The sequence below is a fragment of the Trachemys scripta genome, unplaced genomic scaffold (assembly GCF_013100865.1).
Source record: "Trachemys scripta elegans isolate TJP31775 unplaced genomic scaffold, CAS_Tse_1.0 scaffold_26, whole genome shotgun sequence".
Classification (NCBI taxonomy): domain Eukaryota; kingdom Metazoa; phylum Chordata; order Testudines; family Emydidae; genus Trachemys; species Trachemys scripta.
Window position 1 is genome coordinate 5,447,165 of NW_023260511.1, and position 18,310 is coordinate 5,465,474.

At 54.3% G+C, this 18,310-nt stretch overlaps 1 protein-coding gene across 1 annotated transcript; it reads right to left on the reverse strand.

The window, feature by feature from the left end:
- Positions 1-1,042: 1,042 nt before the first annotated feature.
- On the reverse strand, positions 1,043-17,326 carry LOC117870354 (zinc finger protein 2-like). The gene is made up of 2 exons (XM_034757493.1): positions 17,211-17,326; positions 1,043-7,399 (listed from the first exon to the last, which is right to left on the reverse strand). The coding sequence occupies exon 2, from the start codon at positions 7,360-7,362 to the stop codon at positions 5,497-5,499; it is 1,866 nt and encodes a 621-aa protein (XP_034613384.1). The 5' UTR covers positions 7,363-7,399; positions 17,211-17,326; the 3' UTR covers positions 1,043-5,496.
- Between the last annotated feature and the right edge of the window lie 984 nt (positions 17,327-18,310).

Genomic DNA, 18,310 nt, shown 5'->3' on the forward strand with positions numbered 1-18,310 from the left:
TACCTGAAAGGGGGTTCCAAAGAGGATGGATCTAGACTGTTCTCAGTGATAGCAGATGACAGAACAAGGAGTAATGGTCTCAAGTTGCAGTGGGGGAAGTTTAGATTGGATATTAGGAAAAACTTTTTCACTATGAGGGTGGTGAAGCGCTGGAATGTGTTACCTAGGGAGGTGTTGGAATCTCCATCCTTAGAGGTTTTTAAGGCCCAGCTTGACAAAGCCCTGGCTGGGATGATTTAGTTGTTGTTGGTCCTGCTTTGAGCAGGGGGTTGGACTAGATGACCTTCTGAGGTCCTTTCCAACCCTATTATTCTGATTTAGGCCACGTTTATCCATTAGGGTTGTTCCAGGGTGAGCGCCAACCTGACTCCTAGGCTCACCCCGCCTCCCATGCCCGTGGGGGGAGGCTGCAGTTCCACTGGTGGAAGAGAGGCATGTTTGGGAACAGTTGGCATCTTTTGGGTTAGAACTGCTGCCATTCCAAGCAGCAGCCAGACTAGAAGGGGCCCTGCCTGTGGCTGAGCCCCATGGAAACTTGTGACACAAGGAAGGTCAGCCACCCACAGGCACAAAGACCAAATGGATGCACTGGCTCCAGTCTCTGCATTTGGCCATAAAAGTTGGTCATTTTATGCTGGAGCCCACTTGTGCACGTCACAAAGCCACTGTACAGCACCCGGCTTTTCAGGAGTGTCCTAGCACTGCAGGAGGGAGAGGAGGAGGGCTGCGGGTCAGGATTGAGGGTCACTGGCAGCGCTGGGGAGGGACGGACCAGGGCTGGGATAGGGTTGAGGGGCACCTCAGGGCTATGGAGGCAGGGGTTGTGGGTTAGGACACCAGCATTGCTCCAGGAGATGGATTAGGTAACACCTGCCTGTTCTCCCCTTTTCCCTGCCCTACCCCCTCTTCCACAAGCACCAAACTGGGCTCACATTTAAAAACTGCTGGCTCTGGGGCAGTGGCAGTAGACCCCCGTGGGATAATAGGAGCAACTGGCGAGCTGTGATCAGGCCCGGCCCACAGAGCAGAGATGAGACAGAGACACAGTTAAATAACTGTCCTGTAATTAGTGTTGAGGAGCTGAGTGGGGGTCCCCCACCCTTCCCTACAGTAGCAATACAAAAGGGGGACCCGAGGCAGTGAGAGTCCGCGCACAGAGTCCCATGGCTTCGGTGCTGGGGAGTTTAGTGTGGAGCCAGGCACCTCCAGGCCAGCACAGGCGCAGGGTGAGTCTGGGTGCAGGGGGTTGCTGGCCCCGTGTGACCTTTTCTGGAAAAGGTCCTTCCCCAGCCTCCCCCTGCTGATGGGCAGGCACAGCCGTAAGTCCACAGGAACCAGAAGGGAACTTGGCAGCAGACAGTGCCCAGATATGCTGCCCGGCAGTCACCCCGTGCCCCGAGACGCAGGCTGGCCCAGGTGTGTAGTGACGATGCACCTGGCTCTCCCCAAGGCTGGATGAGTTTCTGGTGCAGGCAGGCCGGGCCCATCCCCTCCTCCCCACACTCCTTCCTGGGTGCAGGTGATGCAGGACCTGCCCAGGAACTTGAAATTTCCCATGACCATTTAAATAATTATCTGTGCCCAGAGGCTGCCCTGCCCCCAACTTCCTGAGGGACGGTGTGGCCCCCTGGCATGCTGGGAATGGCCAAGCCCTGCAGATGCCAACCAGTTGTGGATGGGCACCCAGCAGCCAGGCCAGGCCCCTGCAGGGGAGAGTTAGTGTTTGGAATCTATACACACGGGGTGTGGCATGTGCTGAACCAAACATGCCCACTACCGAGTGAACACAGTACCCTCAGACCATGGGCCACACACTGCCAACCTGCTGGACCACACCTCACTGCCTAAAACAGAGCAGGGCACGGCCACCACAGCACAGGGGTGCAGCACCCAGCGACAGGCTGCAGCTGTCAGGTGAACCCCCCAGGCACCGCATGGGTGAACTGCTCAACCCACCGCTCCCTGGGGCAGAGCCCAGCGCTGCCACTTCCCCTGCCAGGTCACATCCCCTGTGCACCCCACAGAGGCTGGGGAGAACATCCCATCGCCAGCAATAGGGCAAGTTACTTCTCCCAGCTGCAGATTCTAGGTGGACCCAGATCACCGACCTGTACCTCCTAACATTCATCCATCCCTGGGCTGCCCATTGAGCAGCCCCAACCGCTTGGTGACAGTGCCCCTTGCTGGGGAACCCCACCAGGCAGCTGCATCTGCCTCTGCTCGCTGCCCCTCACCCCAGCAACTGGCTCTCGCAGGGTATCTTGCAGCAGGCCGGCAGGGCACAGCTAGACTCCCCCTTAGTCCATACGGCCCCCAGCATGATGGATCCCTAGGAACCATTGTAACCAACGTGGTATTGCGTCTGCTCCACCGAGCTCCCTGCTACATGGCATGACTCATGGGCAGCTAGGTACCCTGCTGCTGGGAGGGCAGAGTGAGCAACCATCTCCTCCCAGGCACAGCACCGGCTGATACGACTCCCACCCGCCCTGCAGGAGCTGCGGGTCTGAGAGCATCTTCACCTCAGCTACAGCCCGTTGAATTGTCTGGATTGCCCCCAAGCTTTTCCCATGCTAGCAGTAACCCTCCCCGCACTGAGCCCCAAAACGCAGCCATGGAGAGAACTGCTGGCTGATGGGTGCAATCAGCAGCCCCAGGAGAACCTGGCTCACCCCACACCCTGCTCCCCTGGGGTGGGAGGTTGTAAACCCTTCTGCTACTGCACACGTGGCGCCGCTGGTCCCATCTCACACAGCCTTGCCCTTTCTCCGCTGGGGGGTCCCTCTAAGCAGCCTTCGCTACAGGAATGCTCCCCATTGGAGCAGAGAAGGGGGTACTGCGGGGTGGGGATGGAGCAGATAAAGGACAGCTGCCTACTCTTCAACTCTGCTCTAACAGGGAGCTGCACAGGGGGGAGGGAGGGGACGCACTGTGTGCCCTGGGGGAGCTGGGTTCCCTGAGGGTCTCCTCAGAAGGCCTGGAGAGGCAGATGGCTCAGGAGCTCTCACAGCCCCAGATGGGACAAGGCTGCTAGGGCATTAACCAGGGGACTCTCCTTCCAGTGCCCTGTTAATGGGTTAAATGGGTGCAGGAAAGGGGGCCGATCCTTGCTGCCCCTGCAGGAGGACTGGCCATTTGAGGAACTGGCTCCATATCTCCTAACTTCCAAGAACAGGGCTGTGTGACACAAGGGCAAGGCCCCCACAGCCCCATCTACATTCCCTCAGCACTAGCACAGGGGAGCTCAGCCATAGGTGGGAAACTGATCGGACTGAGATTGAAAACCCCCAGCAGGATTTGACCCCGGCGCTACTGTGCCAAACCCCAGACAGCTAGAGCTGGAACTGAAGGAGGCAGTCCCTTAGCTGTAGCAGGCATTTATCCTCACACCCCACACGGCTCCTGGGAGCGCCCCACACAGTGGGTACACGTGCACATAAAGGTGTGACTGCAGCAAGCACACCTGCACAAGCAACAGCGGTGGTGGGGACACATCCTGCTGCCTACTCCACACACAGCCAGGCCCGCTGGCTCTGGGTCCACACTCAGGGGCCAGCAGCACCCAACGGCTGCAACTGAACCTCGTCCTCACTAGCAAATTGGGTCCTGCCAGGACAGGAGCTGGAGGGGCCGAGGTGACCGACACGATGCCCAGTGTAACTCAGTGCAGACGGGAACACCTGTTACTGGAGCTCCAGCAGGGTGACACTCCCTGGGACTGGTGCTAGCACATGAAAGCACTCCCTAGGTGAGGTACTGTCCACGGGCGGCCCGTAACAAAAGGCAGTGCGTGATCCCACGAGAATGAGCTGGTGTGCTGGACCCGTAGAGCCCGGCCCCAGCCGCCCCATAGCTCTCGTGTGGGTCACCCAGGGGCCGGGCTCTCAGCTTGGCTAGCAGGGCCCCCTGAACTCCCACTGGCTGCACATGTCTGCAGTCTGGCACAGCAGGCATCTTTAACCCCTGCCTTCCCAGGGCAGAGGGGCCAGGAACCAGCCTGGCAAGGGAGGGCTCATTCAACCCCCCTTTGTAGCTTCTTGTCTGAGAAGGGAAATTGGGATGCACCCATCGCTTGTGTGCTGGTGCTTCTGGATGATATTTCGAGGAGCCCCTTCTGCCCTTCACCCCCTCCCTGACTTACTGTGAGAGGGAAATGCAGGCCGCCAGTCCCACTGTTCCTGGCAGATCCTATGAGTGGCCAGGGGTCAGGTAGGTAGCGAGATCCGTCCACTCGCAGTGAGGGCGGGAAGGGGGGGGAGAATCCAGACTTTCTGTTGACACCTATTTAACCCGAGCATGGAGAAGTGTCAGACCCAACACCCACCCAGAGCTGAGAACTCCCCGCACCGACTCTCCAGTCCCCAAGGCAGCTCTCCAGCCCAGCAGAGCAGACAGCACATGGGAGTGGGCCTGGCACCAGCTAGCAGCGAAGTGGCTCTGGGCTATAATTCACATTGTACGCCATTCTGGCATGTGCACACTTAGCGCAGGCTCAGAGAGCCCGATCTGGATGTGATGTAAGTTGTTTTCTTACTACGACACCAAGAGAGGGGAAAAGGTTTGAGCGGATCTCATTACCTCCCCTTCAGTCTGTGGAGCGATGGGGGTGACTCGGTCACGTACGCATCCCAGCGCCGATGAGCTGGGGGTGCCAGACGTGAGGGGCTGTAGCCCAGCCCTCACCCTGTGGGTTCAGTTCCCACAGGAAAGCAACCCAGCATCCAAAACTGGGTGGACGGGGGCTTGACTCCCCAGCCCTCATTGCAGTGGGGTACAGCGAGCAGAAGCTCCGCTCAGCTCCAGGCAGCTGGGAGCCCTGTCACTGACTGAGAAGGAACCTGCTTTCCCATCCCCCTGGGGCTCACCCAGGAGCCCAGAAAGCCCCTCCCAGCTACACGGGGAGTTGCCAGCTTGCGATCCCCTGGCAGGGACCATGCTATCCAAGGAGAGGAATCCTGGGTCACAGGGATGCTGATGGAGCAGCCCCAAGGGGCCATCCTGGCTGTGCCCAGTCTGTGTGTTGATCCTGTCGGGAAGCTGCCATGGGGCAATGGCACAGAGGTGGGGCTCACAAACCCCTTTCTAGCTGGGGAGCACAGAGGAGACAGTCTGGCCCCCTGCAGGACAGGCATGGAGCAAACCCCTCGCTGAGGAGCCAACTATTCCTCCCTTTCCCCGAGCTCCAGGGAGTGCCCAGAGAAGGGCCACGGGGCCCTGGAGCCAAGCAGCGACTCAGGCCAGGGCAACCCAGCCCTCCGCAGACCTTTAGCCCATACCCGATGCGCACATAGGAGCTTTCAGTGCCCCTTATAGTGTGAGGGTGTGGCCTGGCTGGACTGCTCCTCCCAGCATGCACTGCTTCACCCTAATGCACGAGGGACTGCAGTGCACGTTGGGAGATGTAGCCTCAATGGGCCCAGCTAGAGTGGCACCACTGGGAGCTGCATGCAGCCTGGGCCGCACTCCCCGGCGGGGCATGCTGGAGCAGGAGCCGGGTCAGCCGTCGCGGTGCACACGCTGGTGCTGCAGCAGGTTGGAGGGGTGGGCAAAGCCCTTGTCGCAGACACTGCACTTGTAGGGGGTCTCGCCTGTGTGCACCTTCTCGTGCACCGTCAGGTAGGCCAGGTCCTTGAAGAACTTGTCGCAGAAGCTGCACTTGTAGGGGCGCTCCTCGCTATGCACCCGGTGGTGCTGCAGCAGCAGCGAGGGCCGGGCAAAGGCCTTCTGGCACACCTCGCACTTGTAGGGCCGCTCGCCCGTGTGCGAGCGCTCGTGGATCACCAGGTAGGACGACTGCTTGAAGGCTTTGCCGCAGGTCTTGCAGACAAAGGGGCGCTCGCCGGTGTGCACCCGCTCGTGCGAGGAGAGGGCGTTGGACTGCTTGAAGCCCTTGCCACAGATGGGGCAGACGAAGGGCCGGTCGCCGGTGTGAACCCGCTCGTGCACCTTGAGGCTGTGACCGTAGGTGAACTTCTTGCCACAGACGCCGCAGACGTGGGGCTTGTCGTCACAGTGCTGGCGCTGATGCAGCAGCAGCGAGTTGGAGGTGGGGAAGTCCTTCCCGCAGTCGCCGCATTTGAAGGGCTTCTCGGTGCAGTGGGTGAGCATGTGGCGCTGCAGCTCGTAGGGCGTCTTGAAGCTCTTGTCACAGCAGGCGCACTGATAGGGGCGCTCGCCGGTGTGAATGCGCCGGTGCTCCTGGAGGTTGGACGAGCGCTTGAACTTCTTGCCGCACATCTCGCAGTGGAAGGGCCGCTCCTCGGTGTGCACCAGCCGGTGGCTCTTGAAGTCCGAGTGGCGCTTGAAGGAGGCCTCGCAGAGGTCGCAGTGGAAGGGCCGCTCCTCGTTGTGCACCACTTCATGGCTGAACAGCTCCCAGGCCCGCTTGAAGGTCTTCTCGCACACGCTGCACGCGAAGGGCTTGTCGTCCACGATCACCTCCCGGATCTCCAGCTGGGGGCCTGCCCGCCTCAGGTGTGGCGGAAGCACCACCCCCTCGTCCAGCTCGCCCGCCGCACTGCCCAGCACCAGCTTGGCCGTGGAGTAGATCCCGTGCTCATCGATCAGCTGCACGAAGTCCGGCTTGGGGCGGGCGGTGCCGGGCCCAGCCAACCTGGGGGAGCCGAACCTCTTCTCCTCCTCTTCCCCCCACTCCAGTGCCAGGCCCTGGTCTTGCTCCTCCTCCCGCTTCATTGCCAGGCCCTGCCCCTCCTCCTCCTCCCGCTTCAATGCCAAGCCCTGCGCCTCCTCCTCCCCCTCTGGTGCCGGGTCCTGCCCCTCCTCCCCACTGCACTGGCGGAGTGGGAGTGAGGGCCCCACGTTGCCAGGCCCTGCCTCCTGGCCATTCTCCAAAGGTCTTTTCTTCCTCCGGAAGTTGCTGGCTTGGCCTCGCAGCAGCCGTAGCCTTTTGCCCTGAGAGGGCCCTGGCTCCTCGGCAGTGGCTGGCTGCCCCCTGTCCTGGCTTGGGGACACAGTAACCTTGCCAGGGGCCAGCTTCATGTACAGCCGGTGCTTCCGCCGGAACGGCCTGCGGGGCTGTGGTTCCCCTGGAGCCGGGGACTGGGGGGGCTCCTGGCACAGAGGGGACACCACCTCCTCTTCTCCCCCATTCTGGTTCTGGCCTGTCCCATCAGTGTCCTGGGGGGTGGCAGGGCTATGCCCCCCTTGGCACCGGCTGGGTGGGCAAAGAGGGGGAGAACTCCCGGGTCGCCCTGGAGAGCTCCCCACCATCGCTGGATCCCGCATGCTTCCACTCCGCTCCCAGGCCCCATCTTCCTTCTCCGACCAGCCTGCCTGGACCATCCGGATACAGCTCAGCGGGGACGGGGCCTTGCTGGCAGGAGAAGCCGGATCATCCTCCATGACTGTGGGTGCCAGCCCCCGTTCCAGGCAGGATCCTCTGCAAGAGAGCAGGACAGAGAATTAAGAGCCTAGCACAGCCACCTTCACACTGGCAAGGCCCACTACTCCTGCCCTAGCACTACCCGCCCAGGCCTGCCTCCCCCTCTGCCCCCACCTCCCTGCCCAATCTCCAGGCACCTATTCCAGTGAGAAAGGGCTTTTCCATGGCTCACCTGCAGCAGTTACCATGCTAATCAGCTCACCAGAGGCAGAGAGGGAATGGGGCAACACCCGCATCAGCTGGACACGTGGACGGGAGGGAAGTGCATGGTGAATGATGGAGGGAGGGGAGGATACAGGGTATGGCCCTTCCCCCATCGGCCATTACCCGGGTCTATGCCGTTCCCACACATGATGTCCTACCACCCCTTTGGGCAAGTGGAGTAGCTCAGACATGGGCACAACTGTTCCAGGGACGGGAGGGTGAAAACCAAATCTAGGTGGGCGAGAGCTGGGCGAGCAGAGACAGGGACGGGAGTGGAGAACAAGGAGCAGGACAGGAGGGGATTCAAGGCATGGTCAGGATGACACATGGCTCACATCCACATAATGCTCCCTCTGGGATGCTCTCCCCCCCTGGGGGCTCCTGGGTTCCCCTGCCCCCATTCCTCCCCCATGTGTGAGGGGGGCCCCACCCTATGGTCCCCTAGAGGAAGTATCCAGGACAGGACAGGGCTCAGGACAGGGTCACGGCACCAGGAATTAGCACTCCGTCCTGGATGACTGGAGGCCTCGGCCGTGGGGGCAGTCTGTATCCAGGCTCACTCTGGTGGGACCCATCAGCCTCAGCGACTCTCTTGTGGAGGGGAGGGGAGGGGAGGAGGAGCAGGCAGCAAGGAGCTGTCCTGCTGCATGGACCAGGCAGAACCCAATGAGCTCGCCCAGCATGATAACCCCCTGCCGGATGGCTGAGCCTGCCGCCCAAGGCAGCACATCACTCCCTGGCAGGGAGCCTGCGGGACCCACACCCAAGGCTGCCGGAGGCAGAGCGACCTTCTGCATTCGAGGAGGGAGGGGAGGGGGAAAAGGTGTGGGGGGCCAAGACTCTGCCTCCCAGAGAGGAGCCCCAAGGTCCTGCCGTGACTACACATGGCCAGTGCAGAGGAGCTTGCCCTCACCAGCAGAGGCCAGGTGTAGATAAATCTCTGATAATTTTCATATGACTTTACATTGTGCCTCTTCATATAACCTTGTGGTGGGTCTACCCACATGTGACCTCTGTTTTCATGGGACTTTGTATCAAAGCCTCATTTAGAAACTTTGCATTGCCCTTGGTATAATATTATAGCCCCTAAGGATAGAATAAGATAGAAGAAAAATTTCTTTTTGCTAGCAGTAGAACAAGAGCTCTCCCTCCCCACTCTTAATCAATTGCCCTGTTGAATGAATGAGGTGTGGATGAGCAAGGCATGGAAGGCAGCACCTCCAGACAGCCTCAAATGTTGGAGAGGGGCTGGAAGCCAGACCCAACGACAATAAAACGTGTCAAGTGGGCTCATTAAAAACAAGCAGACATACCGAGGGCCGAGGGGGTTAGAAGCAAGCACCTTCTTTTGAAAACACCCTCTTTGCAGCATTGGGACAACACTCAAAAGAAAGCAGCACAAAGGACCAGCTGGTATAGATTTGCATAAGAAGAAAGCTGCTATAAAAGTGAGGTGTCTTGCAGAGGACCCCGGGTCTCATCTTGTCAACATGGGAGCATCGATCCGGATTGGCAGAAGCCCGGCTCCCCCCCCCTCCCCCATCTAACTCACCTGGCCAGTGAAGTTAAGGGGAGCAACTAATTGGTAACAAGATGGAGTGTGTTTGTGTGTGTGTGAGAGTGTAAGTGTAATATATTATATGCATATAATACAGTGTTAATGAATACATGTATTACTAATAAATGTGACGTTTTGTCTTATTCCCCCTGAAAAGATCCTGTGCAGTACTTTAAGTACAACACAGGACGTTCACAGTTCACTCACACTGAGGGACAGGCCAAAGATACCCGACGCCCTGCGCAGGGCACGATCCGATGCCATTCCTCCCACACCCACTGGCTCAGGAGCTGGGGGGGGGGGGCCTGCATCCCTCTATTTGGGGGCACCCACACCCCCGGAAAGTTCCTGCTTTAGCAGGAAAGGATCCTGCTAAAGCATTTCAGAGCCAGGCTCAGTTCATGTGACACCAAGCATGACAGTATGGACCTGCGTCACCCCGTCCCAACCATCGCCTCCACGGCCTCCTCAACAGCACCAGGACAGCCAACAAGGGACTGTCTCCATGCAGAGTTGTGCCTGTTTAACCATAAAAATGGCCATGCTGGGTCCGACCAAAGGTCCATCTAGCCCAGTATCCTGCCCTCCGACAGTGGCCAATGCCAGGTGCCCCAGAGGGAATGAACAGAACAGGGCAATTCTTGAGTGATCCATCCCGTCGTCCACTCCCAGCTTATGGCAATCAGAGGTTTAGGGACACTCTGAGCATGGGGTTGCCTCCCTGCCCATGTTGGCTAATAGCCACTGATGGGCCTATTCTCCATCAAGCTTCTCTAATTCATTTTTGAACCCAGTTATACTTTTGGCCTTCATAACATCCCCTGGCAACGAGTTCCAGAGGCTGACTGTGCATTGCGTGAAGAAATACTTCCCTATGTTTGTTTTAAACCTGCTGCCTATTAATTTCATTGGATGACCCCTAGTTCTTGTGCTATGTGAAGGGGTAAAGAACACTTGCCCATTCACTTTCTTCACACCATTCGTGATTTTATAGACTTCTATTGCATCTCCCCTTAGCTGCCTCGTTTCTAAGCTGAACAGTCCCAGTGTTTTTAATATCCCCTAATATAGAAGCTGTTGCATACGTCTAATCATTTTTGTTACCCTTCTCTGTACCAATTCTAAAATATCTTTTTTGAGATGGGGCAGTCAGAACTGCACGCAGTATTCAAGGTGTGGGCGTACCATGGATTTATACAGAGGCATTATGATATTTTCTGTCTTATTACCTATCCTTTCCTAATGATTTATAACATTGTCAGCTTTTTTGACTGCTGCAATGCATTGAGCGGATGTTTTCAGAGAACTATCCACGATGATTCTAAGAGCTCTTTCTTGAGTGGTAACAGCTAGTTTAGATCTCATCATTTGTATATATTGTCAGGATTGAGTTTTACAATGTGTATTACTTTGCATTTATCAACACTGAATTTCATCTCCCATTTTGTTGCCCAGTCACCTCATTTTGTGAGATCCCTTTGTAACTCTTCGCAGTCAGCTTTGGACTTAACTATCTTGAGTAATTTTGTATCGTCTGGAATCTTTACCACGTCACTGCTTACCCCTTTTTCCAGGTCATTTACGAATATGTTGAACAGCACTGGTCCCAGTACAGATCTGCTATTTATCTCTCACCACTGTGAAAACTGACCATTTATTCCTACTCTTTGTTTCCCATCTTTTAACCAGTTACTGATCCATAAGACGACCTTACCACCAGTCCCAGAACTGCTTACTTTGCTTAAGAGCCTTTGCTGAGGGACCTTAGCAAAGGCTTTCTGAAAGTCCAAGTACACAATATCCACTGGATCAGCCATATGCACATGTTTGTTGACTCCCTCAAAGAATTCTAATAGTTTGGTGAGGTATGATTTCCCTTTACAAAAGCTGTGCTGACACTTCCCAATCTCTGAGTCTGATAATTCTGTTCTTTACTATAGTTTCAACCAATGTGGCTGGTACTGAAGTTGGGCTTACCAGCCTATAATTGCCAGGATCGCCTCTGGAGACTTTTAAAAAAAGTTAGGATTACATTGGCTATCCTCCAGTCATCTGGTAGGCTGATTTAAGCGATAGGTTACATACCACAGTTAATATTTCTGCAATTTCATATTTGAGTTTCTTCAGAACTCTTGGTTGAATAAACAATAGTAAGTTCTCAGGAAGAGATGGTAATTTATTAATTTGTTCCAAAACTTCCTCTATCGACACCTCAATCTGGGACAGTTCTTCAGATTTTTCACCTAAAAAGAATGACTCAGGTGTGGGAATCTCCCTCACATCCTCTGCTGTGAAGACCGATGCAAAGAATTCATTTAGCTCCTCCACAACAACCTCTATTTCCTTGAATACTCCTTTAGCACCTTGATCATCCAGAAGCCCCAATGATTGTTTGGCAGGCTTCCTGCTTCTGATTTACTTACAATTTCTTTTTTGTTGTTAGTTGCTGTCGTTTGTTAGTTGTTCTTCAAATTCTTTTTTGGCCTGCCTCATTATACTTTTACACTCAACTTGCCAGAGTTTATGCTCCTTTCTATTTTCCTCAATAGGATTTGACTTCCAATTTTTAAAAAAAGACATCTTTGTTGCCTCTAACTCCCTCTTTTACTCTGTTGTTTAGCCAGGGTGGCATTTTTTGGTCCTCTTACTGTCCTCTCTCTTTAAACTATTATTTGGGGTATACATATAGTTTAAGCCCCTATTATGGGATTTATAAAAAAGTTTCCATGCAGCTTGCAGGCATGTTATTCTTGTGATTGTTCCATTTAATTTCTGTTTAACAAGCCTCTTCATTTTCGTGTCATTCCCCTTTTTGCAGTTAAATACTATGGCATAGGTTTCTTTGGTATTTTTCCCCCTACAAGGATGTGAAATTCAATTACACTCTGGTGGCCATTACCAAGTGGTTCAGCTATATTCACCTCTTGGACCAGATCCTGTGAACCACTTAGGACTAAATCAAGAATTGCCTCTCCTCTGGTGGGTTCCAGGACTAACTGCTCCAAGAAGCAGTCATTCATGGTGTCTAGAAACTTTATCTGTGCATCCCATTCTGAGGTGACGTGTACACAGTCAATATGGGGATAACTGAAATCCCCCATTATTACTGAGTTTTCTGTTTCTGTAGATTCTCTAATTTCCCTCAGCATTTCTCAATCACCTTTACCATCTCGGTCAGGTGATCACTTGCATATTCCTACTATTATTAGTCAAGCATGGAATGTCTATCCATAGAGATTCTATGGTACTGTTTGATTAATTTAAGATTTTTTTCTATATTTGACTCTTTGCTTTCTTTCACATATTCTACCACTCCCCCACCAGCATGGCCTACTCTGTCATCCTTACATATTTTTTACCCTGGTATTTCTGTGTCCCATTGATTATCATCTTTCCACCATCTTTCTGTGATGTGTATTTTATCAATATCCTCATTTAATATGAGGCATCCAAGTTCACCCATCTTCATATTTAGATTTCTTGCATTTATATACAAGCTCTTATCAAAATTTAGCCCTCTGCTTTCATGTGGTGTAACTGGATAGGACTCTTGTTTGACTGTTTGTCTTTGGTTCCTACCTGTATTTATCAACTTCTATCCTCACCTGTCTACTAGAATATAGAGTATCCTCTAATAAATCCTCGAGTAAGGGACATGTCTGTCTGAACTGCATGCTTCTGCACATCAGAACTGCCACTGCAAACCGGTTCAGTTAAACTGGCGCCTAAGGCCCCATGGATGCCCCTACTGGACACAAGTCACCCCCACAGGTCGGTTTGGGCCAATCCCCCTGCAAGCCAGGATCATGATTGTAGCAACAAGAGAGCCTCCATGCAGCCACCAGCGCCGTGCCAGCTAGGTATACCCGCTGAGCTGAGGGGCGCAGGCTGTCACCCCAATGGGCAGGCAACCGACCTGCAGCACTGACATTGAAAACAGTGATAGAGGTGCCTGAAGCAATTCACAGGTTGACACTGACTCTGCCCCAATGCACAGAAGGCTGATCCACGCCCCCATAGGGTGCACACAGTGGTTTCTTCCTTCTCAGAGGGTGCACACTGTGGTCTCCCCCATCCTCATCCCACGCCCCCACATAGGGGGCGCGCGCACACACACAAAATGGTCTCTCCCACCCCACCCCTGACAGGGAGCACAGACACAATGATTTCCCCCATCCTCCCCATAGAGCACATACACACTGGTCTCCCCCCCCCATCGGGTACATTTACAGACAATGGTCTCCCCCATCCCCACGGCATAGAGCACACACACTGATCACTCCCATCTCGTACATTTACAGACAATGGTCTCCCCCATCCCCACGGCATAGAGCACACACACTGATCACTCCCATCTCCCCATAGGGGACATTCACAGATAATGGTCTCACCTATCCCCAGGGCATAGAGCGCGCACGCACACACACAGGTCTCCCTCATCGGGGGCACACAGGCTTGGGAAGGATGGCTTTCACCAAGCTAACCCTTCAAGAGTCCCGTTTAAACCTAATTTCTTCAAGCCTTGGGCAATATCCACAGATATTACACCACAGGTCTTTGGGAATCTCTTAGAGATGCTCAACCCACATCGGCTGTCTCCCTTGGTTTGGGTTAACTCAAATCCCATTCTGGGGCAACTGTGTGACCCCCCCCCCCCCCGACCCCTTTTGGGTACCCAACCTGGCCCATTCTGCTCTCAACACTGGGCCCTACCACCCACAAACTCATCACCCAGTTGGCCTGTGCTACAAGCACCCTAGGCTTCATGTTCACTGACCACATTTTAAGCTCATGGGGACAGAACCCATGGAGTTGTTTCAACCCAATAGGTTATATAAATTATCCAGCGTAGTGATGTAAGAACAGCCCTACTGGGTCAGATCAATGGTCCGTCTAGCCCAGTATCCTGCTTTCTGACAATGGTCACTGCCAGAGGCTTTAGAGGGAATGAACAGAACAGGGCAATTAGAGTGATTTGTCCTCTGTCATCCAGTCCAGGCTTCTGGAAGTGAGAAGTTTAGGGACACCCAGAGCATGGGGTTGTGTCCCGGACCATCTTGATAGACATACCCTCCATCAACTTCTCCAATTCTTCTTCTGAACCCAGTTATATTTTTGGCCTTCACAACATCCCTTGGCGACGAGTTGCACAGACTGACTGTGCGTTGTGTGAAGAAGTACTTCCTTATGTTTGTTTTAAACCTGCTGCCTTTTAATTTCATCAGGAGACCCCTGGTTCTTGTGTTATGTGAAGGGGGAAATAATTCCTTCACACCCTTCATGATTTTATAGACCTCTGTCATTACCCCCATTAATCGTCTGTTCTAAGCTGAAAAGTCCATCTTTTCAATCTCTCCTCATATGGAAGTTGTTCCATATCCCTCATCATTTTTGATGCCCTTCTCTGCACTTTTTCCAATTCTAATATCTTTTTTGATGCCTGCACCTTTTTACTCCATTTGTGGAGAGATTCTCCCATCAGGGTAGTGGCTTCCAAACACATCACACCTTGGATCTTTTGCACACACGGAAACCTTTTCCTAGAAGCTTCAGGTGTTGATTCAAATGTAAGCAACAAAGCCCCCAGTGTCAACTCCATCCAGCTGGCTATATGCCTCTTATAGCTTGGGACCAGGTTCAAATTGCAAGCATTCTCAAGGGCATCTATATCCCACTTCCCCATAAACTGGGGCAATTTGGTATCTAGACTCCTTGCGTTACTGGCTTCCCATGGTCTCTCCCCACCTACCCCTCACTGGGAACTTGTGCTCCTTCACTTCTCCCTAGCCAGTTCATTCTGGTGCTGCTCCTCCTCCTGTTTTTACTGTTTCTATCAATCAGCTCACTCTCTTTCATGGTCCTTTAGTGTCTGTTCCTTTAGTTGAAGCTTCCTCACTTCCAGCTCCAACTTCCACTGTTCCAACTCTGGCGATGGGGAGTCAGGTCGTGAGGACATCCTGCTACTGCCTCTGTTGCCCTCAGACTCTCTCAGGACTCCGCCTGGGCCTGGACCCTGGCTCGATCACCCTTCTCCAGCCATGCAATGAGCTGGGCCTTGTTTAACTTCCCAACATTTAACCCTCTTTCTGTACATGGCTCTTCTTAGGGAGGTGAATATACAGCACTGTCTTGCCTTTTCTTTTGACTAATCTTGTTTTGACTGCTGCAAGTCACTTACTGCAAAATATTATTGGTGTATTCAGCATCCCACCTCTACCATCAACTGTCCCAGGCCCATGGGATCTGTGTTATACCTCAGATTTTGAGCAGCTCCTTGGAGGAACCCCATCAGTGTGCCAGACCCTCCCTTCTTCCTTAAGGGTGGGCTACACAGCCTCAAAGCCTCCGCGCCTGGGCCTCTGGGCTCCAGCCCGCCTTCTTCACCCTGTGGGCTCTGCCAGCAAGTCTCACTGAGACAGAGTCCTGTTCAGAGACTTTTTGCCCTCTCCCGGGATCAAGGCACCTCATCAAGGATTTTCAATGACACCAGGCAGCCCTTTCAAAACAGAGCAGGGTTTATTAGCCAACCTGGAACACAGCAGGGCAGTCCTTAGGTTAGCACAGAGAAGCAAAGGTGAAGACAGAATTCAGACTGGCCAAGGCCAGGGCTCCACCCAGCCAAGCTGCTAGAATCCATTTTGGCTCTCTGTCTGTCTGAGGTGACAGTGTCTGTCTCTCTCCAAAGACCAGCTCTTAACATAGCCACCTGATACCTCCCCCTTTGTTCTCCAGCTCAGGGTCTTTCTTTGGTCTGCTTCCTTCCTTTTGGCTGTTGGTTGCTAGGCATGAAAGTCCCTGCTATTCAGGTTTCCACTGTTTTTCAGGATCCTCCATTAATTTTGGATTGGTTTCAGCCAGTCCTTTAACAGCCCATTGATACCATCCCAGACAATAATTACCTGACCCAATGTCTTATGTCATGTCTACTGCTCTTTTGAACCCTTTACATTCCATGCACAGCAATGCAAAACACAAAGAGAAACTGAGGCACACATATGAATCATACAGATATTAGCAAAATTCCCACATTTGTCACGCCCTACAGAAGTGGGAGGGGGGGTGAGGAGGATTCTCCGAAGGACATGCTGAAGGAGTGATTAGAGAGGTAGGAGGAGAATTAGGAGAGGACAGAGTCACAGAAGCCCAAGTAGGACTAGATTGCAAGAAAAATAGCATGGTCAACTGCATCAAAGGTCGGTGGCTGGCTGGCTGGCGAAGAAGGATGAGGATGGAGCAGTGACTCTTGAAATTTGGTTAGCGACAGGTCACTGGAGATTTTGGTGAGAGCTGCCTCAATGTAGTGTTGGGAGTGGAAGCCGGATTGGAGAGGGTCTCGGATGGAATTGGAGGAAAGGAATTGAGAGAAGAGTGGGCTCAGGGACTTTTGTTTTGGTTTAAAATGGGAACCTACATGGGGAATATTTAACAACAGGCTCTTCAATCTAGGAGAGAAAGCTTGAACATGACTCAATGGCTGGAAGCTGAAGCCAGACAAATTCAGCCTGGAAATAAGGTGTAAATGTACAATGGGGAAGGTGACGAATCATTGGAAGAAGGTAGGTAACTGGGGTCATGGCAGATTCTTCATCACTTACCATTTCTGAACCCGGACAGGATGTTTTTGTAAGATCTCTGCTCCGGGGATCAGTGTGGGGCAGTTCTCTGGGCCGTGCTAGCTTATGGGAAGGGTCCCTTCTACCTTGGGATCTAGGACTCCGCACAGGGCACATCCACCCCGGTCTTCCCGCCCCATCCACGGCCACCCCAATGGTCTCCCCCATCTCCTTCCTGCCCCCCCCGCACATTACTATCCCCCATCTGCTACCCCATCCCCATAGGGTGCATAAGATGGTCTCCCCACATCCCCTTCCTGCCCCCCCATGCACAGTGGTCTCCCCCCCATCTGCAACCACATCCCCCCCTCAGGGTGCACACAATAGTATCCCCCATCTCCATCCATGCCCCGCCCCAATCACCCTCAGCACATCATAATCCCCCTCCATCCCCCCCCCCAATGGTCTCCCCCATCCGCAAGCCCATCCTCACCCTGGTCTCCCCCATCCTCCCCGGGCGCACAAATAGTCTCGCCCGCCCCGCTGCGCGCATGGGGCGCGGACGGGCCCATTCTCTCCCGGGGAGGGGTGTTTATCTCCGGGGGCAGTGGGGAACTCACCGGGCCACCACCACCAGCTCGCTCCCCTCTACCCTTCACATCCGGCCAGTGTCTCAGCAAAACGTCTCCCCCGCTCCGCCGACCGTCCAACCAGTCCTTCCCCCCAGCAACACTTCCGAGCTTCAGCACCCGTGCCCACGTGACTAGGGGCAGCCCCACTTCCGGCGCCAGGGAGATGGCCAGAGCTTGGACCCCCGTTCGCTCTGCGCGTGAGAGCGGCTGTGCACATGCGCAGTAACCCCCCCGTCCCTGGGCTGGGCAGTGAGTCTGCTCACCCCCGGTCCGCGGCTGCACCGCGACTAATCGATGCTCGGTGCCCAGCTGGTGATAATCAATGTCTGGTGCCGATAAACGGCCACTGATCACCAGTCGCTAGGGTGACCAGATGAGGGAAAGAAAAATATCGGGACACATTAGGGGGGTGCCCGCCGGAAGCCGAGTCAGCCCTGCCGGTGGATATCGGGGCAAATTGTGTCCCGATCAAAGATTGGCGGGGCGCGGGACAAACCCCGAAATATCGGGTCGTCTGGTCACCCTACCAGTAGGCGCCCACCAACCGCTAACAGCCCCAATGGCCAGTCCCCAGCCATCAGTAACCAATCGTCAACCAATAAGAACCCCAATGGCCAGTCCCCAGCAATCAGTAACGGACAACCAACTGCTAACAGCTCCAACGGCCAATCCCCAACCATCACTAACCGATCACTGACAGCCCCAATGGCCAGTCCCCAACCATCACTAACCGACAACCGATCACTGACAGCCCCAACGGCCAGTCCCCAACCATCACTAACCGACAACCGATCACTGACAGCCCCAACGGCCAGTCCCCAGCAATCAGTAACCGACAACCGATCACTAACAGCCCCAACGGCCAGTCCCCAGCAATCAGTAACCGATCACCAACCGCTAACAGCCCCAACGGCCAGTCCCCAGCAATCAGTAACCGACAACCGATCACTGACAGCCCCAA